This window comes from Plasmodium knowlesi (genome assembly GCF_000006355.2).
Source record: "Plasmodium knowlesi strain H genome assembly, chromosome: 6".
Classification (NCBI taxonomy): domain Eukaryota; phylum Apicomplexa; class Aconoidasida; order Haemosporida; family Plasmodiidae; genus Plasmodium; species Plasmodium knowlesi.
This window is the reverse complement of record NC_011907.2, coordinates 959,421-983,974: the sequence shown is the minus strand read 5'-3', so window position 1 is coordinate 983,974 and position 24,554 is coordinate 959,421. Positions and strand designations below refer to the sequence as shown.

Here is a 24,554-nt window from a genome sequence, read left to right as displayed (position 1 = left end):
GAACAGTAATTTTAATTAACTACTTGTTCTTCTCGTGCCATCACAATTTGCTATACATATATGCGTACACGTTCATATGAATGGCGGGTGCAGAAGTGCCCGCAAAGGCGCTCTTCAACAATTTTGCCGATACAATACTACATACTAATTGTGTATAGTATTTATTATTATTATTATTTATTTATTTATTATTATTATTATTTATTTATTTATTATTTTTTTTTTTTTTTGTGCAAATAATGGCAGTCCATCAACAACTGCTTAAGCGTACAAACTTTATAAAACATTCTGCACTTTCTTTTTTTTTCCAAAAATTTCTTCCCTTCATCAATGTTGCGAGTTAAAGTGGTAAAGCTACAGGGGGGTTATCATATGTGGAACGCAAAGGTAACATCTTTGGAAAAGCAAAATCATTCGAAGGAACACATGTGGCATGGGAGGGGGCTTCATCTATGCACGTGTTCGTATAAAGTACCCCCTTACCCATCACGACGGTGTGGCACACGCCATGGGATTCTCTATAACATGACTGTTAATTCCCAATGCAAATGCAAATGCAAATGCAAATACAAATGCAAATACAAATGCAAATACAAATGCAAATGCAAATGTGCGGGAGGTAAAAGAAAAAATGGGGTTAAATGGCACCATACCTCAGTTGCATAGTCAAAAACAGCTACAGCACATCGACTAATAAGGAAAATACAAAGATATATTTTTGCGGCGTGTCCCATGTAGTTCACACCAGCCAAAAAAAGTCAGCACTTGGTCCTACTTTTGCCGAATCGTTGAAACAAAAAAATGTAATATGAGCAAAGAGTGAAATATTTTTTTTTTTTTTTTTTTCAATCTGATCACTTTTAATTATGAACACATGTGCGGATAGCACCATTCTTGTATCGTGCTCATACAGACACATTCACAAATCTACAAGCACACCCAAATAACGCAATTCGGGGAGTTTAAAAATAAAAAAAGGAAAAACAAAAAATATACAGAGTACCATCGTGAAATTCCAGAAAGAAAAAAAAACAAAAGGAAAAGAAAACGAAATTGTCCTGTATGCGGATATCACTCCATGCTATTTCCGTTTACAAATAATTTATTATTCTTCCCTTTGAAAGGGATAATGGTACCCCCAAGTGGTGGAATCCAGAAAACGCATCTTCCTATACCATGCGTACGTATATACTATTCCATTCGTACATTTATGTAGCGATGCACCTCACAGATTTGTGAAATAAAAGGAAGCAGCGTACGCTCAGCTGCTAAGCTCATTATGCGTTTGTCTTCAATTAGGTTGAATAACCATGCAATGTGCGGGATCTACATTCACAAGGACGCTTCTCCCTCTTCCCCTCCTTTGGAAAATTATACTCATATTCGTCCTTCTTTTTCTTCTTCTATTCATGAAAAATACTCACAGCGATATGCAGCTGGACATACACATGCGCACATGCATACATGTATTCCCTTTTCTTGAATTCGAAAAAAAAAAAAAATCCCCGACGAAAAAATGAAATGCCACGTCAGTACCCCTGAGAAAAGAGCTACCTGTTCTGACTTAGGAATTTCCTAAAAAGGATATGTTTATCAGCGAACTTCTTCTGCGAGGTTTTTTTCTTGTCACTAAAAGTTACATCCATGTTAGAAGATAATTTTAGCAAGCCCCCACTGTCCACCTTTTTAACTGCATCATCCTTTTTACCATGAGAAGAAATTATGTTTGTTCTACTTCCCATTTTTGGAGCATCTTTTTTATAACCGGGATCCTCAAATAGGTCGTCATCTTCGTCATTATTACCATCGTCTGTGCTTGCCAAAATACATTTTAGTAAGTTCTCCTGAATTTTCTTATTTTTATATACCAAATTTAATTTATTAAAATCGACAATATTATCACTAAGCACGTTGTATGCATAGCCCTGGTTGATGAGAAATCTCTGCCTCTTATCAGAGTAGCACATTTCTATGGTGTCTTTACTAACCAGGCTGTAGAAGAATGAGTCCGGGTCGTTAATATTTTTCTTCTCATTCGCTTTATTTTTTGGCCTAATAATTCTTCCTAACCTTTGAGCCTCCTGTCTTCTAGACGCAAAATTAAAAGATATTTGAATAACCACATTTGCAATAGGAATATCGATTGCGTTATCTCCAACTTTACTTAACAATATTGTATTAATATTAGAATCATTTTTAAACTTGTTGATGATAGCTATTCTTTCAATAGGAGATAGCTTTCCATATATAAATGGCTTGTTTAAAGTTTTCGCTATATGCAAAAGTGCGAAAATGTTGTCACTAAAAACGATTATTTTATCATTATTCTGTTCGTGATATTTTATTAAGTATTCACACATCATTAGCTTCCTCGGATTACAAGTGTACAGTCTTCTCTTAATAAAGCTATTGGACTTCAAATAGTATTTATAAAATGAACTGGGCATACTACACCATATTTCTTTGCACAAGGCTTTCGCCAAGAACCCTTTGTTTTGAAGTTCAACCCAGTTGGCTTCGTACAACTTGGGCCCAATAATCCACTGTAAATCCCTGATCAACAAATCCTCCCTTACTAGCGTTGCAGTTAGACCCAACTTACAGTGAGATTTTACTATATCGTTTATTCTTCTAAATGATGGTGCGGGGGCGAATTGCACCTCGTCAAAAACAAGTAATCCCCATTCTCTTCGCCTTATGTCATTTACAATCTTCAAACTTTGTTCGCTCCTTTTTCCCGAATATGCCAACATGGTGTATGTAGAAATCAACACCCCTGCTTCGTTAATTGGCCACAAATCGAATTTATAATCGGAAGTTAAAATTCTTATATGCCTTGGATGTATATTTGTGAAATCTTCAAACTGCTTTTTCCATTGTTCCACAGCTACTGCTGACGTCGTTAAAAAGAGGGATGATTTCTTTATAGTACTAGCAGCTGTTATTCCTGTCAAGGTTTTACCCACCCCACAAGGGAGAACAATAATACCCGATCTACTCCTCCCATTACTGAACATTTTTCGCAAAGCCTTTTCTTGGTAGTACCTAATCTGTACATGACTTTTTAAAGAGCATATTAAATTTGGGTTCTTTTTATCTCTCCTAAAATCGTATTCCATTAGTAGAGGCCTCTGCATTGTTTGCAATGCCTCCTGCTTTACCTCTTCTAATTTATCGCAGTTCACTTCAAATGAGTAAACCTCAGCTGATGTTGCTGAATTTTCGTTTAAATTTTCATTCGCATTCTTTTTCTCCTGTAGCATTAGCTGCTTTTCGCTTTCGCTTATTTTGAAGCCTGTAAAAAAAAGGGCGTACCATTTATGTTTTTTTTTTTTTTTTTTTTTTTTTTTTATGATGCAAGGTGTGAATATATTCCTTATCGAGGGAATCGTCTTCCCGTAGGATGTAAATACTCAGATGAAACACGGAAAAGTATATATTGTCCATGGGTAATAAAAAAAAAAAAAAAGTGACGGTGAAACTCCGCCTAACGATGGGAAATTTCTTATAACCCAGCTGAGCAGTGTCCAAGACGGGTGCCTCGTACGTCACATAGGTATCTTTCGCCTTCCTATCGCTTCCTGCTTCGCTTAAAAAATTGCTCTGATTATTAGGTGCCCCATTATTAGCCGCACCACCATCAGTAGCAACAGAAAGAGCTGCACCTCGACCAGATTTGTTCTCCTGAAAATTACTGTTCAACGTAAACATATTCTTAATTTTCTGATCACTGTTATTTTCACTAGAATACAATCTTGCATTTTTTATTATGCTATTCCTCAACAGATAATCCAGCTCCGATTTATTTGTAGCTTCAATGTAGTACTTGTTTTCTCGGAGTACTAATTTTGCCTTCCCAAATGATTCGGCACTTTTCGTAATATTATGTACTAACTCGTCCGGCAAAAAGTTCTTTGAAAATTTATCCAAGTTTACTAATAATTCGTCAAGGGTAACACCCACAGATATGGCTGCATATAACGAAAAAATAGTTAGCTGAAATTCGTGAATTAATTCTGGTCTACAAATTGGTTCCGCAATGGTTATGAGAAAATCCGATGCCTGTTTACTGCAACTGTTAAACATTTCTAAGTATATAAATCCGTCTGAGCAAATCCACATTGGCTTGTTCATGTGATTTTTTTTTAACTTCATGTCTTTGCTGTAATCGTGAAACCCCCTTTGTTGTATATTTATTGAATCTGTGCTAAATGGCAGATTTATCACTTTCTTGTCGAAGCGCATTTCATAGTACTCCTTCAGTTTGCTCTTCACGTTTGGGGCCAACTCCCCGTCTTCTCCCCTGTACGATGAGAAAGAGGACAGTGCCCCACCCCATGTGTATACAACACGCTTGAGTGAACAAGACACAGGTATAAGGTGACGATGAAAGTGGCATGCTCTACTGAGCGAATTTATCGGAGAAATTCTTCCAAAGGTACACTTAAAATAACAGATTGAAATATGCATGTACACACCACCTGTTCAACCGAGTGGTCGTTAAGGCAAGTTGACGACACGCCAACACAAGGCGAGACGTACTTCCCACAGACATTCAAAATGTCATCAACATTTATGCATTTATGAAAAAAAAAATTCTACATAAGAATAATACACCCACAACGCATAGGCAACAAATAAGCATCAGAACATAGACACAAATTCGAAGGACCCCATAAATGGGCAGACCAATTCAACTATGCAAAATACTACTCTCACACTTACATCTTCTTGGCAGCCTTTAGCTTGCGCCTTTTCTCAGTTCTCGCATAGTAATCCTCATTTAAAATGTCTGCTCTTTTGTGAACCCCCCTCGAATTATAATTCGTGCTGCTATGTTCACCTGAATCCTCCATCGTTAGAATAGTTTAAAATTCTTCATCTTAATTGGAAACCTGTTGTTTTGAAATACTTGCACAATTGCATTTCCTCCTTTTTCGAAATGTGGAAAAGAAAGGAAGGCCTTATGCCAAACTGCACGAGAATTAAAATCGGATAAACCCAAAAATTAAAATTTGTCAGTACTTAAAACAAAGCAATGTCGAAATTACGAACATTTGAAAGGAACATCAAAGTTGTATTAACGGCGCAAACAAATGCCAATTAACTATTCGGAACGCAAACAAATGCGTAAAGTGACATGTGGTAAAAAAAAGAAACCCTAAAGAATGACTCTCAAGGAAGAAGCCAATTTGCTTGATGATCCAATTTGTGTAGAAAAAAAATTTAAATGAATGTCCATCATTCCATTAAACAAAAAAAAAGTTGGAACATGTTTCGTCAATTCAGCGTTCCCTTAAAAATTATGTGACGCGTATATATTTATAACTGCCAAAACGTTTTGTCCTTTTTTTTTTTTTTTTTTTTATTTATTTTTTTAGCGTCAATTTTAACTATGTTAAAAATTATTCATCTCCCTTTTTGCACTTCCTGCGGATAAAATATTAAAGCTGTTTTACTCAAAACGGGCCCTTTCAAAAATGACAGAGTAAAGAGGAAAACTAAAAAAAATTGAAAAAATATGTTAAGAAGTTAACGAACAAACTTGAACACAGTGCATGCCTCTTCTTACACTGACACATGGATACCAACCGCTTCGAACATGAATGCCCGCAGAACAATTTCACTAAATTTAAAAAAAAAAAAAAAAAAAAAAAAAAAAAAATGAACAATTTTTTAATTGTTTTTTTTCTTCCTACCCGTATCAAAAAAAAAAAAAAAATATAGTTTTGCGTGTATCAAAACAAAGGATTAAGTAGATGGTGCAATGTAATACATGTTTCAAATTGGGACCAAAGGCAGCGCATTAGCACGCGCGTCCACACAAAGGATATGCAAATGCATGTACTTATTTTCCCGGCGAGCGCGCGCTATGCCACAAATATGTTCACTTTAAGGCTTAAAAATAAAGCACAGCGCGAATATATGCGCAGTTAACGCGCTATATATATATACACACACAAGTATGCAATTTTCTATAGCGCAAAAAGAACATTTTTATTTGCATAACACTTAGGAAGCTGTGCTCGTGCATGTCCTCACAAATATGTACTGTCGGGCCGTGTGATGGGATGCGCAAAAATGGCCGCTGAGTGGTAAGCAAATGGAATAAAAATAACGCACGCAGGAAAGCCAAATGACCCACGCATGAAAGCCAAATGGCCCACGCATGACAGCCAAATAGAAGACGAACAGTGGTGCCTTCCATTCGTGGTCTCCGATCCATTCTCCAGCCTTCATACAAATGCATGTCCGCATTGTGATACTTAAAAAGGGAACATAAAAATAGGAAGCCAGTTAGGAACCCACTCCTAAAAGTGACCTCGACTACACATTTCTACTTTTTCCACCCCGCGGAACTGCGGTCCAGGTTAACCCTAAATCTCCTGATTCCTTATTTCCGCCAACATCTTGATCGCCTGGTTTAAGGACTCCAAATTTTTCTTGCAGTTGTTCCTTTTCACCTTTATGGATGAACATTCATTAAATAAATTAAAAAGTTCGCTATTATGCAAATTGGAAATGAGCACCTTCTGCATGGTCTTCCTGGATGTATTAACCATGAAGTGCATGATAGCTTTTGGAACTGCATCAGCTATATGCTTTCGAACAATGTTAAAGTAGTTGTTAATTAAAGATTTTATCAGATCTATTTCTATTATTTCCTTAGAGGAGGAGGAATATTCTGGAATTATTTTTTCAGGAATCACTGGCAGAACGAAGACATTTTCTCTGCTATTGTGAATGTTCATAATTTTTGTTCCTTCTTTATTTTTGAAGGGACGCATATCGTCTTTGCCCTTCCACAGCTTGGCATCTTCCTTATACGATGGATGGTGATGCGGCGATGGGTGATTGGACGATGGGTGATTCGGCGATAGGTGATTCGGTGATGGGTGACGCGGCGATGGGTGATGGGGGTGCAGAACGGTCGAGCTGTTCATGCAATTGTTGTTGCTTCCGCTACCAGTTGGGGGGTACCCCTCCTGCAAGTCCCTTTTCGAGTGCGCCAATTTATTACTGTTGCTATGCATGTGTACCGCGTGGTCCAACTCCTCCAAGTAATCGTTGTCCTTATCGTACACATTCCTCATAAACTGCTCATTCAGGAAATCTGGATGACTGGTGTTAATGTACGATAGCTCAATTAACATCAAATTCTTTATCATTTCTTTTGTTGGGTGTAGGCAATCTTTTAATAATATTTTAACTTGCTCATTTATTGCACTCTTCAAATTGGTGAATCTTTCCATATCTGCTATTCTGCAGTTGTCAACAATTTTGATGAGCTCTTCATACACCTGATCTGCGCAACGCAAGGAGGGTTCCTTCAAACAGTTTATTAACTTCTTTATCAACGTTTCGAATGCGCTCTCTGGTACAAAAAGAGCACCCCTTGGTCCGCTAGAATTACGAATGGCTATTCTAATCTCTTCATCTGTTAATAATTCTAATGGGGAAAAATCATTTAAAGATTTTATATACCAGTCATTAAAAATGTAATGTATTCTTGCTCCTCCCTTTAGCTCATCCACTCGGTCCTTATAAAACACTTTTCCATCTATTATGTCTTGATATTGCTGAGAAAATTTAGTAATGTAGTTCACCAAAACTGCTAAATATTCAGACCGGTTCATATTATCCATGGGTTCTCCTAATTCTAGTAACTTTTCCTCCTCTATACTTTTCAAGGCATCTATTTTAGGTTTTAAAAAAGGGACCGTATTTTTAATATGTTCTATAAGAATATTATTTAACTTTTTTGCTAAATTCTTAATTCCACATTCCATAATGCATTCCATTTGGTTCGAAAGATCTAGACACTGATTAAAATATTCTTCTTCCTTTCTCAATGAATCTTCAATAGTGGTATTATCCTCCACCTCCCTCTGACTCCTACACACAACTGCCACGAACCCTTTTTTTAGTGGATACAACGAACCGCTAATCATCTTCTTCCATATTTCGGGCTTCTCCACCATGTCACATTTTGTGATAACTCCTATGGTTCTTTCATGTTTCGGATCTACACTTCTTGCCATTTTCAAACTGTCTGAATTAGCTAAGTCAATGTTAGCACAGGAAACGGCTAAAATAATGCAGTTAGGGTTTTTTATATATTTATTTACCAAATTGACAATTTGCTCCTCTACATTTTGTGGCTGATTTCCTACGGGTACCTTTGTTAACCCTGGCAAATCAATTAGGGTTAAATCTAAAACGTCGCTTTTGTGTATTTCTATAATTATTGGAGTTTCCTTAATGCACTTATTCCCCCCAGTAATTTCGTCCGTCACATCTATAAGCATATCATTTAAAATGGAAAAATCTTCCACATGTTTTTCCACTCGATTATTTTCATAGTCGGTATATGTCAACGTGCAGTAACATTCTTCTGTTTTTGAATTTGTTAACTGTATAATGATAGGTGTCCTCGTTACGATATCTTCACCCTTTGGCATAAAACTTAACCCAACAAGAGATTCCAGGAGGGAAGTCTTACCTACTGATTGCGCACCCACTACCGCGATGTGTGGCAGGCTAAGGGTCTCACTGCTGATGAACGAAGACAGCACATTTTGCAACTTGTTTACTATTGGCACTAGCTTATCCATTTTGTTCGCTGTGGGAGGGGAATTTTATCTGCGTCACACGCTGTATACGCCTAGAAACACCTCTATGTACAACACATGCGGAAGTAGTTCTCTACGCATCTGTTCCTGTAAATCTCACTTGCTCAAAAACGCACTTCCCAAATCTTCCTGTATCTCAACTAAAGTGTAGAAGTGCCCTCACGCAACGACCTACACTCTGAGCCTTCGAATAGTCCAGAGGAACACAATATTTTTTACGCCAAACTGCTTACAAACACTGGAAGGAATAAACATGCATACACATGGAATACGGGCGTACTTGGTAGTTTCCTAAATGGCGAGTAAATGAAACACATGCCGATGGCTTCGACGGACAGGCTCTTACCAAGACGTATCACGAGAATCTCAGCAACGGGGTGTAAATACCAAACACACGAATGTACACACATGCGAATATTGGAAAAGGGTATGTAGAAATGTAGAATGGAAAAAGGAGCAGAATCGCACGAATTGCTGTTAACAGAAAAAAAAAAAAAAAAAAAAAAAAAAAAAAAGTAAAGTAAAGAAATAACGAAGTAGCTAAATCCTTAAATGGCTACGTGGAGAAATGATGAAGTAATTAAGAGGTGGCATAAGGGGAGGGAGACAAAGGAAGATGAAGCTTATAGCGTATGCAACGGTATCTATACGCAACAGCAGAAAGCACAATGGAAAATGCGCATCAAAAACGGGAGTCCAAACGCTCACACTGTATCCTCCGAGGGGTCTTCCGAAATACGTACATGCTACACAGAGGTGCAAATATATACACACATATATATGTGTATATATGTGTGAAAAGGAAAAACTTCAAATTTTCCTTCTTTGTCAGTTTTAAATCCTATGCAGGAAAAACGAATACCCCTTGGTAATTTTCCTCCTATAACGCTACAAAAAAAAAAAAAAAAAATACTTCTACTATTTTACAAACTATGTAGAAATGCCGCGTTCGCTAACTCTACTGCACAACTACCGCAAAGGAAAAAAAAAAAAAAAAAAAAAAAAAAAAAAAAAAACACGCGTATATATATGCACGCACATATGGTGCTATCAACATGGTGAAACAATGTGGAAAATACTCAACAGCAGCGTCACTAAATCTGCAGCGTTTCCGTGTCGCTGTTTTTTCTCCTCTTTTTCCTCCTCCCAACATTCACAAATGGGCACACGCACATATAGGCAAGAGAGGAAGTGCGTATATCTGTTCATACATATGTATTTGCTCACTCACGCATATTTTTCCCGCGCATGTATACTCACCTGTGTGATGGACCCACCTATGCAGGTGGGCGTTCATGGAGATATACGCCTGGTCGACTCAATCGCTGCACACGACGGGTAAGGTGTACTCTGCGCGATTTTTGAAGTTGCATTAAATTTCCCGAAATACTACTTCTCCAGTTTATAAAAAAAAGACGAAAAAAAAATATACTTCTTCCATCATATAAAATGGTAAAAAGGGGATGGTGGTGCTAAAACAAAATGGAAATGTCTTAACCACTCATGCGTTATTTTGTGTATGTGCAACGAATGCATGGCGCCAATATGTTGGCAACTCCAGTTTACGCGGATTTACGCAGAGTTACGCGGATTTACGCAGAGTTACGCGGATTTACGCAGAGTTACGCGGATTTACGCAGAGTTACGCGGATTTACGCAGAGTTACGCCGATTTACGCAGAGTTACGCCGATTTACACCGATATATGCGCCTCTATGCATACTGATAAATACCACGCATATATTTTATGCATATCTATGCACATCCCTCTGTACACATTTACACATGCACGGTGAAATTGGAATACTTAATTGTATTCAAACGTCTTCATAAATAAAAAAAATTGCCTATTCATATTTTGCGCCTCATTGTTAACGATGAACTGATGAAGGCGGAAAATAAATACATAAAATGGAAAAAAAAAAAAAAAAAAAAAAAAAGGAATGCATTACTATGCTAGAATGTGAAGCAACGTCCCGCATATTAATTTAACTTTTTATTCATTCATTTTTTTTAAGAAAAAAAAAAAGGAGAAAGTCGTTGTTTATCTTCATCGTATGAACAAAAATTTTTGGACGCATTAAAAATTGGAAAACAAAAAAGTGATGTTTTTTTTTTTTATGCATATAGTTTGTTCACATTCCGATCTGCAGCGGTATTGCAATTTTTTTTTTTTTTTTTTTTTTTTTTTTTTTTTATGTGCGCCGCTTACCAACAAACGCATAGGTAAGAAATATTCCCATCATGCGATACCCGAAAAAAAAACGAAAATTCGAAATGGAACATTTGCACAAGTTAAGAAAAATGGGGACATTCAAAGTAACCAACAAAGGCGTAACGTGCAAAATGAAAACAGAAATTTAATCTGATCCTCCTACTTACCAGTTTCTACATTTCTATTTTTTTACAACTCCCCCGCGGGATAAAATGTAATAAGGAGGATATCTTTTAAGTGTCGAAGAAAGGCCGAAAAAAAAATTACCCCGTTCGATATCGCAAGTGTGAACACCAAAGGGAAACAACTTTCCTGGCAGGAGAGAAAAAAAAAAAAAAAAAAATTAATACGTAAGGAATAAATCAAATGTAGGCTTCCTTGCCCCAGTATCTTCGGTATTGTATAAGCACACACTTACGTGCATACCTTTGCAAGTAGGCCATCAAAATATACGGAGAGAAATGGTCCACATGTGCCCTAACACCGAACACGCTACTACCCAATTTGGATAGATGAAGCTTTTACAAAAATACAGAATTCTACATGTGCCAAACCAGTTTCTGAAACCCCGAAGGGTAAAAATAAGGGCCCATGGAACGGTCGCATGGGATGGATGCACGAATGCAGGAGACACCTCACTGGAGAAATGTTCGGGAAGTAGCACACCCCATAAAGGAGCGAGTTATGCCCCACCCGCGAAAAACCCTGGGCAATCCGAACTAGTCAGACAAATAAGAAAGTTCTGCAGAAAAGATGACCTGTGCAGCATATACAAATTCTGCGACCAATTTGTGCACCTTCTGAAATTGAAGCAAATTAACCAAGACGATTTTTCCATAGTAATTCACCTGTTGAGTAAAAAAAAAATACACGACAACAGTTTTTGGAGACGTATAGCCAACACAGATAATTTAAATTTCATTTTCAACATGAACTTGAAGCAAATAATTCTTACCTTCTACAGTATTGCAAATTCATACAGATACAGTAGCTTGACTTTTTTAAACGAATTTACGCATAAGTTCATATTTGTATTAAAATGCCAGAAGAAACTCCTTTCTCTTTATCGAGGAAAAAAGGTCGTACAGCAAAGGGCAAGTGACTCCCTCTCAAGAGACAGTTACCACACTTACCATGAATCGAGGCATACGCAGTTTAATCCCATCAACAATTTGATATTCCAAAAAAAGGGAACTGAAGTTAAAGCCGACAATTACGCGAATGAAGTGACACTCCCCTCCACAGAAAAGGAGAATTTCACATGGAATACGCTAATTTGCAAAAACGATTATGAAAATATTGGTCCCCTCCTTAGCAACAGGAAAAATCATTTGAATGCTTTAGATCTAACGCTAATGTGCAACACATATTCTAAACTGAACAATATAGAGAACTTGCAAAATGTAGAAGAATTAAAACAAATTATGTACAAACTTTTTCTTTATTTTTTATTTTTCAACAAAATAAATTTTAACCATCTTATTCTCTTTATGTATAGCTACACACGGATCGGAGGAAGTGTACACACCAATGTGCTACGCAAAGTGAGAAAAGTGTTACTAACCCCGCTAAATGGACTACACGAGCATGTTCACCAACTTTGTCCTGTGCACACCTTGGATGTAGGTTCATTAAACATGCTAATGAATGTACTACAAAGGGGCAATTTTAAGGACGAAAGAATTTGCAAAGAAATAATACTCTCCGTGGTTATAAATTTAAATTTGAAAAATGAGAAAAGGACCAAAATAAAGGGGTCTGTGTTAAGTGGACAAGACATTAACTGCGCCGACCGCTTCGGCTATTTTGAAGATGCGTTGGGGCATGAACCTCCATATTCCTACTCCAATAGCACCAATTACACGGAGGAAGGTACTCATCACCTTGTAACAGCATGTACACCTCAGCGGGATGACCATTTCTCGATGTTAAAAAAAAGGCAAAACCTCCTTGAACATTTTGTAAACAAGGATAATACGTACTTAGTGAAGAAGAACGACCCGCTTGTTAAATTGAAGAAGAAAGATCTGTGCTTCCTTCTCTACAACATAAATAAATTAAGAATAAAAAATTACTATAATGTGTACGATTATATAAAACAATGGCTGAGTGCTAACCTGGCAGTTATGAATGTGTACAGCTGTTGTATCATGTTGGATAGCTTAATAAATTTAAATATACTTGATAAAAAATTATTTAAAAAAATACTGACGACTTTGAAAATATTATTCGATAAAAATCACTATAACGAAAAAGATGTTACGGACATTTTCTCATGCCTATGCAAATATGACCAGAGAAGTTCCATTTATCATTTTGAAATATTCAACTTGCTACAGTCGTTATATCTTAAAGTAGAAATGAAGCTACAAAAATATAATTACATAAATTTGATTTCCATTTTCTGTTCCGCCTCTCACTTTAACATAATTTTTACAAATAATTTGCTCCAAGATTTATGCATAGACGTGCTTAATAATTTTCACTCAATGGATATAAAATTGCTTCTCCCCTTTTTATACTTTTTAAAAAGTAAAAATTATCAAATTAATATATATTTTTTTAACACAATCATGGAGAAATTCCTTTCCAAGGTAAAGGACGCGAATACCTTTTTTTACTCTTTTTATATTTTGTCTACTTTTGCTTCCGAAACCTTGCAAAAGGAGATTCCCATTTTGAACAAGTTTGCCCATTTACTGCAGCGCAATCAGAACATGCTAAATGGAGAGGAAAAATTCGCCATCGCATTACATACAATTGTAACTCCTGTGTTGATGTTAAATGAGACATTTTTCCTTTTCTGCGAAAAGGTATTTTTGGATATTTTGTGTGGAGAATCTGAGGAGCGACACATATCAACAAGGAGAAGCAAACAACGTGATACAACGCCCAATGTAAGTACCCCCCAATGGAACAACACCTTTGATCCATATTTCATGAACGATTATAATCATAACGATTTTTGTTTCAACACAAATTTGGATAGTACCGAATTGAAGGTTTTTCTTCCTTTGCTACTGTCAGATATGTATGAGAAGAAGTGCTTCCTTCTAAAAAAGGGGGACTGCTGCATAACAACGAAAGATGAAAAAAACAAACACACCAAACTGCATGGGAGCCAGATAAACACACCTAAATTGGATGTACTGTTCAGCTATATATACATCAAATTACAGAATGATGGTCTCAGTTACTTCATAAAAAATAAAATTCATTCGCTCGATCTGCAATTTTACGCAAAACAGTTGGACACTCAAAGAGTACATAAGTACACCACCATTTTTGACTCAAGCAAATATTCAAATGAAGAGGGAAAAACTAATGAGAGGACCATCCAAATTTTCAATGAAATGAAGGAACACTTCTCCAACTTGGAAGAAACTCTTTTCAATCTTATCAAAATATGTTATGAGGATTTTTTCATTTATACATTTTTTGCAAAAAAAAAGGATGAGCAATTTGTTAATTATTGGAGCCAAAAGGAACGTTGCAGTTTCGCCAATTCATTATTCATACACAGGAATGATACATTAATTATAAAATTGAAAAAAAATATGTTCATTAATTCGCTGCACATTCCGTATGTCTTAAATCCCTTTCTGTAGAACTGCAGAAATAGCCGACATCAGTGCACATGCGTTTCCATATTGGAAAATTCGTCAATTGGCTGATACATCAATTGATTCATTGCCTTCCTGCTTGCATGCTGAAATTGGCATAATAAGCATAATTAAAGGCCGAGTCCCTCAAATCGTTCATTTTTTTTTTTTTTTTTTTCTTTTTCCGCAACAAAAATTTCCCTTTTTTCTCTATACCTTTTCGGTGTTATTTCGTTTATTTTCCTCCGTTACTACATCGAATTAGCAAAAAAAAAGATACTCCGCAGTTTTTATCCCACGGGGTATCATACAATATATGCATGTGTGTACGACCGTGGTGTGCATTTCATCCCATGTATGTCCAATCATTTATGTGTTATTAAATATTCCCATGAATCATACTCAAGGGATACACTTTTCTTTTTTTTTTTTTTTTTCTTGCTCCATTTTTAAAAGGAGGATTAATACTAGCCATGGGAAGAAATCCCATAACAAGTACAAACCGGCAAGTACAGGCCTAATAAAGACTACAGAGAATATGCCGTTAATGGTAGGCCATGTAAAATTTGGTTAACCACAACAGCACATTTCCACTGATGTAGTCATACGCGGTAATAGTACCCCCACGACACACACACACACTGAATAATAAAATGAAACGTATTCTATAGGATTTAAGGAACACCAATTTTCCGTCACCAATAAGTGGGGGAAAATTGCATATCTCTTTCTCCAGTTATTATTTTTTACAGTTATTTATTTTTGTCTCCAAAATTGCGCATTTCCCAATTTAAGCATACCATTAATGGGTTCTGGACGAGGTATGTACTCCCCCACTGATATTTTTATGCGTTAAATATATGTACTCACGGATATACGTACCTACATACGTACCTACACGTATGCATATTTGCACGTGCCACGCTGAGCGGAAGGCCCTACTCTGGCACACAAAAGCGCGCCCGCAAGAAAACCACTAAAAAAGAAGCAAAAGTGAAGGCAATATTGTCGGTTCGCCAACTGCCGAGGGATAATTTTCAAGAGCTCAAAGATCGGTCAGTAAAAGGTTCCGCAAAAGGGTTTTCCCCACATGTGATTACTATTCACGCGAGAAGCGTCCCTGCCCTCGACAAAAAATACGTACTTACAAACATGCATACAAACGTGCATACGAGCATGCATACAAACATGCATACGAACATGCATACGAACATGCATACGAACATGCATACGAATATAGATACGAATGTTCTTTACATGAATTTGCGTCCCCGTGTGCACAATGGATAACGAACGCAAATGGTATCCTTTCACAAGTTTATATGCATTTTCTTTGTATAATAAAAGGCGAAAAAAATAAAATGAACGACAAAACCAAGGAACCGCCGAATCCGTAATCGCGCCGTGGTGCAAGGAAGTTAGCAAATTTTAACTTCGCCATAAAGTCGTAGAAGGAAACACGTACCAAAAAATTGCGACGTTAAAAAAAAAAAAAAAAAAAAAAAAAAAATATATATATTTTTATATGTAGCCGATAACGGTGTGACATGAAGGAACAGTAAGATATGTGAAAGGAAAAAAATGCATATCCCAGTTTTTAAAAAGATTAAAAAAATATATAATTTGAAAGGGGGAGAATAACAGTGCAATTCGAAAATAAAGCGGTACACAAACGAACAAGCGAACAAACTGATAAAGAGCTCCGTGCATATTTTATGCATAGCTAAGAAAGCAAATTGCCAGAAAAACAAAATTGCAAAGCTTCACTTTTTATGTAGTACCAACAAGCATACGAAAATAATTACAAAAATTAAATATAAAAAAAAGAACGAAAAAAGGGTATCACCACAAGGAGCAAAATAACCCACGCGGATACGCACAAATATTATGAAGCATATATAAAACTGCTTGTTACATATAGGAACGTACATATATTACATTATCGCATACGTTTATATATTTTTACATCCCTTGCAATTAACATTTCTAGTTATTTATGCAATACAACAGTAAAACTTTTTTTTTTTTTTTTTTTTTTTTTTTTTACATGTTATTGAAAAATGCTTAATCGCGCAATGCATTTTATTGTCGTCAAAGGATTCTTTGTAATTTGAAAAACGTACATATATAATATTGTGTATATATATTTTTTCATTTCATGCCATCTCCAGCTTTGTTAGGAATTAATGTTACCTTAAATTAGCAAGTCAAACACGCCTACGTGTGCAGCGTACGTTGATAGGCTTGCCTCCTACATTGTGAATACATCTGACACGCATATATGCATATACACATATATATGTTTGTGCTTATGTAAAGGCGTATATAAATTTTCTCCCCTTTTGCGTATGCGCGCGAGCATCCTTTAAATATCACTTCGAAGGGAAAGGTACCCACATTATACCCCCCCCCTCCTGTGTATGACGCTTCGTATTACCCTTCTTCTGTGAAATTATATGAAGAGACAAGAGAACGCACAAAACGTTGCTTTAACAAAAGAATGTACTCTCAACATGTGTCGTTAGCATATCCATTTTAATGCCACTTTACTTTTGTATCAAATCGCCACTAGTTCTTCTACCCCATCTACTTGTTACGCCTTTGCACCATCGACCCTATTAAGGATTAAGTTCGTCTTCCAACACACTTGTGTTCAGTAAGAATCGCTCGATTACCTTGCCAAATACGAGAGAATAAACCGATTCATACATTTCCCTTCGAATCGCTACCTCTCCTGCTTACACATATATACAATTTACAAATTTTTTTCGCCAAAATGAGTGGAGATTTCAAAACCAATTTCGCGGCCGACTTCCTCATGGGAGGTGTCTCAGCGGCCATTTCAAAAACAGTAGTTGCGCCAATCGAGAGAGTAAAAATGCTTATCCAGACTCAGGATTCGATACCAGAAATCAAATCAGGACAAGTGGAAAGATATTCAGGATTAATCAACTGCTTTAAGAGAGTGTCGCAAGAGCAGGGTGTCATGTCCTTCTGGAGAGGAAACACAGCTAACATTATTCGTTACTTCCCAACCCAAGCTTTCAATTTTGCCTTCAAAGATTATTTTAAAAATGTTTTTCCCAAATATGACAAGAACGCAGATTTTACGAAATTTTTCTGTGTCAACATTTTATCCGGAGCAACAGCAGGTGCTATTTCTCTCTTAATTGTATACCCTCTAGATTTCGCAAGAACAAGATTGGCATCGGATATCGGTAAAGGGAAGGACAGACAATTCACGGGATTATTTGATTGCTTAACAAAAATATATAAACAAACCGGTTTGTTGTCTCTGTACAGTGGTTTCGGCGTTTCGGTCACAGGTATCATTGTCTATCGAGGTTCCTATTTTGGACTATACGACAGTGCCAAAGCTCTCCTATTTAATAACGATAAAAATACTAATATTATCTTAAAATGGGCAGTTGCACAATCTGTCACCATACTAGCTGGACTCATTTCCTACCCCTTCGATACTGTCAGAAGGAGAATGATGATGATGTCTGGAAGGAAGGCAAAGGAAGAAATTCAATACAAAAGTACCCTCGACTGTTGGTATAAAATAATTAAGAATGAGGGATTTGCTGGATTCTTTAAAGGCGCTTGGGCTAATGTTATTAGAGGAGCGGGAGGCGCTCTTGTGCTCGTTTTTTACGATGAATTACAGAAGTTGATGTAACGGGGGCACTGCAGACACATTAGAATTTATGAGGAAGGAGATTCTTCCAATTCTGTTGCTGCAAGTTGCCAAATTTCTCTGTAGGCAAGCCATCCACAGTTGCATGTTCCTTTTTTTTTTTTTTTTTTTTTTTTTTTTTTTTTTTCTTTACGCGTGAATACATATTTCACACTATGACAGCAGATAAGCGAGGAAAGACGAGAGTGCCACTCTCCGTTCTTCTCGAACATATAAAAACACGCATGTGAGGAGTTATTATTTTTGAAACGTCCTATTTTAACACAGTTCAAAAGTGCACACATATTTCTCCAGTTCGCCCGTCAGGCTTACAGGCACGTAGGAACACGCACTTTGGTATTTTCATCCATTTTTTTATTTTCCTACGTTCCAACATTCCTATATATATATATATATGTATATATGTATATATTACGCTCTGCTGCGCCCCCCGTTGCCAAGCTGTATACGTAATATATGCTTGTGTGCATATCTGCCACGCCGCGTACTTATCATGTGCGTATGCGTAACTGTACACATGTGTGCAACGTCCTCGGCCACCCCTACACTTTTTACGAAGCATTCCTCGTAATACAGTTGCTCTGAACTTGATCGTGGATACGGGATGCATTTCGTTCCATTGCTTTTTTCTCGGCAAGATCTTTTAAATAATTTATAAAACATAGGAAAAGAAAGTTCCACCGAAGGTTGCGGAAAATGTCGCGAAAAATAGGGGACTTTGTCTGGTGAAGGAGGTACATTCACATGCGTATTGGTCGCTCCATACACATACACATACACATGCACATACACATGCACATACACATGCACATACACATGCACATACACATGCACATACACATGCACATACACATGCACATACACATGCACATACACATGCACATACACATGCACATACACATGCACATACACATGCACATACACATGCACAATGGAGCCTAGATAATAAGCCCTATTTATGCCACAAATGAAGGGAAAAATATTAAGTGAATGCGAAAAATGGGTAAAACCGAGAGAGGGTACTTTTGTAAAACACCACTTTTCCAAGTGCACACACATGGCATATTCTTACCAAGGAGAAATCATTCCCCCTCCCCTCAGAATAAACGTAATCAAATTTCAGAGCACACAAAAGGGTTGCTTTCCACGCGAAATGAATTATGTCTACATTTCTCCTTAACATCAGTTTCCACCACAAATTGGCGCATTGCAATCCGCTAGTCGGGGGTGAAAGCAAACTGGCTTAGTACTTAAGAGTATATATATATATATACATATATACTTACGTGTAGCTATTTTCCTGTGTACTCTTCACTTCTCACTGCATTTTCATCGTTGCACCCAAATAGGAGGAAAAATAATTCATTAACTTTTGAAAGGAGCAGCCCTCCTCCCGCGAATTCATCACACTGTCCAGTATGTTCTTGTCAAATTGGGTTAACTTATTTTTTGTAGAAGATACGAATTTGTCGTACAAAAACAATCCCAAGACGACATGCTCAATGAGGCATTCCTTCTTCTTAAAAAGGAGAGATGCACTAATGCATAGCAGCTCGCATATCCCTATGTGGTGCCTGAACAAGCGAAGCGTAAAAGGTAAACAAGTTTAACGGGTTCCATCTTAGCTCTATGCACGTTATACACGTTATACACGTTAATCCGGAAAAAGGTAAAATATAATGAAAATAAACTGGAAAGGGTGAAAAAGGAAGAAAAGGGAAGAAAAAGGAAGAAAAGGAGGAAGGTTTATTCTTTTCCCCTTACACAGTCAAGGTTGACAAGTCGGCAGCCATGCTGAAGTACTTCTGGATGATAGACTTAGTTTCCCTGCACATCCCCTTGAATTCAAAATCGATCAAATGGTTTTTCTTCAAATAGGAGTAGTTTTTATTCAGGTCAAAGTAGAAATTGCAATTTTCCTTTCCACCTTCATCTGTGCTTCTTAACACCTCCTCGATGATGTCGTCTTCATCATCAAAATTCAGTTCGAATAAAAAGTCGAAGCGTGCCAGAAGATTCCCCTTAATATAGGTGTTGAATTCCTGCCAAATAGGGGGTGACTCCGTTTGTCGACACATAACACACAATCATCCTCATATATTTACGCAAATAGGTGCATATGAATGAGCACCCCCATGTAGCACTTCGGTTGGTCATGCCTCACCTGCTCACTCCGTATGTAGGATTTCACCGCGTACACCCAAAACGTGGTGCACACAGGGAAGAGCGCCTTCTTCCACCTGTACACGCCATTCTTCATCAAATCCACCAACACGTTAATTTGAAGGCTATTCAAATTATTTATGTTTATCACGAGGATGTCGTACTTTTGTGTAAACAGAATGTTGAAGGATTCTGCTTTTACATGCAATATTTTTATATTACAAAAATAACTGCAAAATTTCACTAAGTTCTCCATTATTACTTCATCTAGACAAATGAAGAAGCAGTGCGGGGCTCTGATTCCTACACGAGTAGGAATAAACAAAGGGGGTGCACAGTGTACATAGTGTGCATAAGTATACAAAACATATCTTAGCTCAAATAGGCTGCTCCGCCTTCCACATGATTGATCCCCTCGTTAACCAGGCTATAAACTCTCCTACGTAACTATCTGTTCATTTGACAACTCATTTATGTACTCATTCAATTACTTCATTTTTTTCCTACTTACCTGTAAGCACATGACGAGAGGCGTCCGCGCCCACCCACTTGTTTGTGTTCAGCTTGTTGTATAAGTCGTGGGCAAACGTATCTAACTTGGCATATCTCAGAACGTTACTGCATATGCTAATCAAAATTAAGGTTAGCTTTGTCGTTCGGCAAATATTGCTCAAGCAAGAATTCTTGGGAGGAAGATTCAGGATGTCGTTTATAATTCTGTTCATATCTACAGCGTATGAAAAGGAAAGGAGGACGACGACGATGGTAACGATGATGGTAACGAAGATGGTAACGAAGATGGTAACGAAGATGAGGAGGATGATAGTGACGATGATGAGGAGGAGGATGACAGTGACGATGATGAGGAGGAGGATGATAGTGACGATGATGACGACGACGATGAGGATGATGATGAAGAGGTAAATATTCAAAATAAGAGAGAGCAAATTTATCCTGAACAAGCTTCACATTTGTACCATATGCCCCACACATAAATACACAAACATATAAACACCATTTCCTATAAGGCCGATGTAAAAGTAGTGCACCTTCTAAATTTTGGGGTTGTAGCAAACAGTTGAATCTTTCTGTGGACAACATCAGATTTGTGTCTTCTATCACCGACAGCGACCTGCATTCGAGCTTTTTCGTTTTCTTGGGAAAGACACCCAAGAGCAAGATCGTCAGTGTATATTTGTATTTGTGAGGGTATAGTACGATGCGGAGCCTCCAACATAGAGGCTTCCAGTTTTGCACAACTCAAAAAGAAGGCATAACACACGCTTGCGCTATGGAGAAATGAAATATCGAGATGCCTTCTCTCCCTTTTCTCCAAAATTACGTTCTTCCTATAATTCAGGAGCCAAAGGTTCCCGACGCGCGCACCCTTAATGCTGTTCCTATTTGGCTGTCGTAAGGTACATATGAAAAAAAAAAAAAAAAAAAAAAAAAAAATGAAGGAAAATGGTAAATTAAGATATACATAACATGTAATCATAAAAGACAAATAGAATAAAATAGTTTTATGCAGCAGTCTGAAAATGGAAACTTAACCTGGTTAGGTATTGATACAACTATCAAATTGTATTTGAGCCCAATTTCAAATGTCTCATTCTTTTCCAAAACATCTTGATATAAAACGTCAAACGTTGTGCATTCGTCTTGGTAAAAAAAAAAAAAGAAGAAAAAAAGAAAAAGGAAATGTTAAATGAGAATACGAGCGTGTGTTTGTGAAGTGCATAGTGTGGGAGAAATGAACATTCGTGAATGGTCGAAGCGTAAAATAAAAAGAACAAATAGAAACGTCTCATCTAATTATAACATATGCTTGGCATAACCCCTGCTGTTGTATTCATCCATCGCCCGCGTGAAGGAAAACTTCAAGAGGTAAAAATTTTTGAATTGCCTCTTCTGAACCATTTCCTCGTACTCCTTCGTGTAGCATAATTCGCACACTTCTTTATCTGCTTTGTTGCTGAGAATAGGTGGAATATCTCCATGATGGTGCCTCCACTATGGTGATGCACTTCTCCGCTTGTTGTGGCGGCGTATCCGTATACTTGTACTTGTTCCTCTCTCCACATTGCCTTGTCTGTCTCTTCCTTTTGCCCCCTTGAGGTACCCCCTCCAAAAGAGCGCTTACTTGTCCATCTCCCCAAGCTTATTAATTTTCACAATTATATTCTGGTGCGCCAAATATCTCCCTGAACAATCACATACTCTCATGTACAGCTTCTTATACAAAAAGCTCTTCTTATCTTTGCCCAGCAGTGTCGCATTAACTAGTTCAATCACATGATAGAAAGGGCTCCCCAGGCTATTCACATTTGCCAGGTTAAGGATGCAATCGGTCTGCAAATTTTCAAAGTGAACAAAGATTATCACATATTTGTACGTAGAAGAAATTCTTGTATCCGACAACTACAGCGTTTTCTGCATCCACTCAAAAAAAAAAAAAAAAAAAAAATATTACCTTTAATGGGGTGTTCATCGGAATAAGCGTGATGAAAATGAATTTGCAGCTTATGATAATGTTCAGGTATTCCACCATGTCGTCCTCGGGTGTTTCTCTCTATAAATGTTTGTGTGTATGTACGTATGTGTATATATGGGGAGGGGGTAATGGGTGGAAAGAACCCATGAACATATTAATGAACGGGACCCAGAGGAAAGACACTCAATGGAAATACTCCCCACAGACGCACCTTAAAGCGCATTCCAAATTCGGACAAGAGGGAGTAGGAAATTTCGTTAAACGCGTTAGTAAACGCGACGAAATTCTTCGTAATATAACAGCCCGCATAGTTTGTGGAGTCTATTCTGCATTTAGGAAGGGGGGAAAAGGCCATTTGTGGAGGAAGCACACATAACGGAGACAAATAACCTTGAACGTGCGCAAGAGCACCATGCGTAAAGAATCTACACCAATCGAGTAACATGGTTGTGTCTGTTTTGTCGCTCCCTCCCTCATTCCGCTTATTCATGCAGCCATTACAATTTTAGAATGTCCACATGGATAAACACCTCGAAGATGTAGTTCTTTTTCTGGAAATTCTCAAAAACCTTTTCCAAAATTATTTTAAAATAATTCTCTAAAATCAGATTTCTTAATGATTCATCGTCTGCAAACAGGTTTAATATTTTTCTGTTCTTATGCAAGTCAATTTTAGGCAGGTCGCAGTACCTCCGTTTCGTGTTTGTGAACTTCTTTTTATATTTATTAAAGAGCATTGTATTTTTGCGCGCTGATGTAGGATGCGTAAACACACAATTTGAAAAGAAAAAAAAAGGCATATCTTTTATTCACCAAATGGAGATAACAACAGCGTTATGGAGGGGGAATGTCCTACTAATCATCGCGTACACATATAGAGTGAACTGAGAACACACCTGGATTGGTAAAAATTCAAATGAACTATTTCGTTTCCTTCCGATGTACGCACAGTGTTGTAGTGCCTCGTTGCGAAATTATGTCCACAGCAATTGCACATCTTAAGAACACTGATACACACGGAAATGGTGCGAAAAAAAAAAAAAAAAAAAAAAAAAAGAAGTACAAATCAACAGGGGGGGGGCACGCATATACCGCTTCCCAACCCACATAGTAAGAGCCCCCCCACCCCCCAGGAAAGACCCAAGTTGTCTCTCATCCGTGAACTGTTCCTCTTTTACAAGACGATAAAAAAAAAAAAAAAAAAAAAAAAAAAAGAAAGTTCTACGGCATTTTCCAATTTGGAAAATGTACATCATATCGTCACTGCCTTCTGTCAGACCCCTGCCACTTGGGGACTAGCATTTTGCAACGGAAAAAAATACGTAGGCATTGGTGCCTATCCCCTAAACCCTATGATGGTACATACGCACAGCGCGCTGTAGACTAAGTACTCCATTCATCCTCGAAGGTGTACGGAGCAAAGGGGGAGTAAATTCCCCCATGAAAAATTACCAAATGAGTAACCATTCCTTGACGAGGGTGTATTTCCCCCCGCGCAAGAACAAAAAATTGCCTCCACATATTGATGATCACCTTTTCAAGTTTGTTGCGCGAAGGAAAAAACAGCGCGTTGTGACACATTTCAAAACGGAAAAAAAAAAAAAAAAAAAAAAATGTAGAAAGGGGCCTTTTCTCCAATTAACATTCCAAATTAAACGTTGAAAAAGTGCCAATTTTTTTCACCTCCAGAGGTACGCAGTTTTGGAGCTTTAATCAGTTGGGGCCATCAAAGGTGGCCACGTAACGTT

The 24,554-nt window shown here is 37.4% G+C and overlaps 5 protein-coding genes across 5 annotated transcripts; 2 read left to right on the top strand and 3 right to left on the bottom strand.

The window, feature by feature from the left end:
* Positions 1-1,550: 1,550 nt before the first annotated feature.
* On the bottom strand, positions 1,551-4,856 carry PKNH_0622100 (TFIIH basal transcription factor complex helicase XPB subunit, putative; the record flags this gene model as incomplete). Its single annotated transcript, XM_002261857.1, has 3 exons — positions 1,551-3,295; positions 3,513-4,303; positions 4,726-4,856. 3 exons carry the CDS (start codon positions 4,854-4,856, stop codon positions 1,551-1,553), a joined length of 2,667 nt encoding a protein of 888 aa, XP_002261893.1.
* A 1,521-nt stretch (positions 4,857-6,377) lies between these two features.
* On the bottom strand, positions 6,378-8,615 carry PKNH_0622000 (dynamin-like protein, putative; the record flags this gene model as incomplete). Its single annotated transcript, XM_002261856.1, has 1 exon — positions 6,378-8,615. One exon carries the CDS (start codon positions 8,613-8,615, stop codon positions 6,378-6,380), a length of 2,238 nt encoding a protein of 745 aa, XP_002261892.1.
* A 2,744-nt stretch (positions 8,616-11,359) lies between these two features.
* Positions 11,360-14,455, top strand: PKNH_0621900 (conserved Plasmodium protein, unknown function; the record flags this gene model as incomplete). The annotated part of the gene is made up of 1 exon (XM_002261855.1): positions 11,360-14,455. The coding sequence occupies one exon, from the start codon at positions 11,360-11,362 to the stop codon at positions 14,453-14,455; it is 3,096 nt and encodes a 1,031-aa protein (XP_002261891.1).
* A 2,770-nt stretch (positions 14,456-17,225) lies between these two features.
* Positions 17,226-18,131, top strand: PKNH_0621800 (ADP/ATP transporter on adenylate translocase, putative; the record flags this gene model as incomplete). Its single annotated transcript, XM_002261854.1, has 1 exon — positions 17,226-18,131. The coding sequence occupies one exon, from the start codon at positions 17,226-17,228 to the stop codon at positions 18,129-18,131; it is 906 nt and encodes a 301-aa protein (XP_002261890.1).
* Positions 18,132-19,467: 1,336 nt separating this feature from the next.
* On the bottom strand, positions 19,468-23,543 carry PKNH_0621700 (conserved Plasmodium protein, unknown function; the record flags this gene model as incomplete). Its single annotated transcript, XM_002261853.2, has 12 exons — positions 19,468-19,723; positions 19,914-20,191; positions 20,314-20,615; positions 20,824-21,039; positions 21,362-21,467; positions 21,655-21,720; positions 21,867-21,973; positions 22,151-22,287; positions 22,456-22,664; positions 22,786-22,884; positions 23,018-23,132; positions 23,308-23,543. 12 exons carry the CDS (start codon positions 23,541-23,543, stop codon positions 19,468-19,470), a joined length of 2,127 nt encoding a protein of 708 aa, XP_002261889.2.
* Between the last annotated feature and the right edge of the window lie 1,011 nt (positions 23,544-24,554).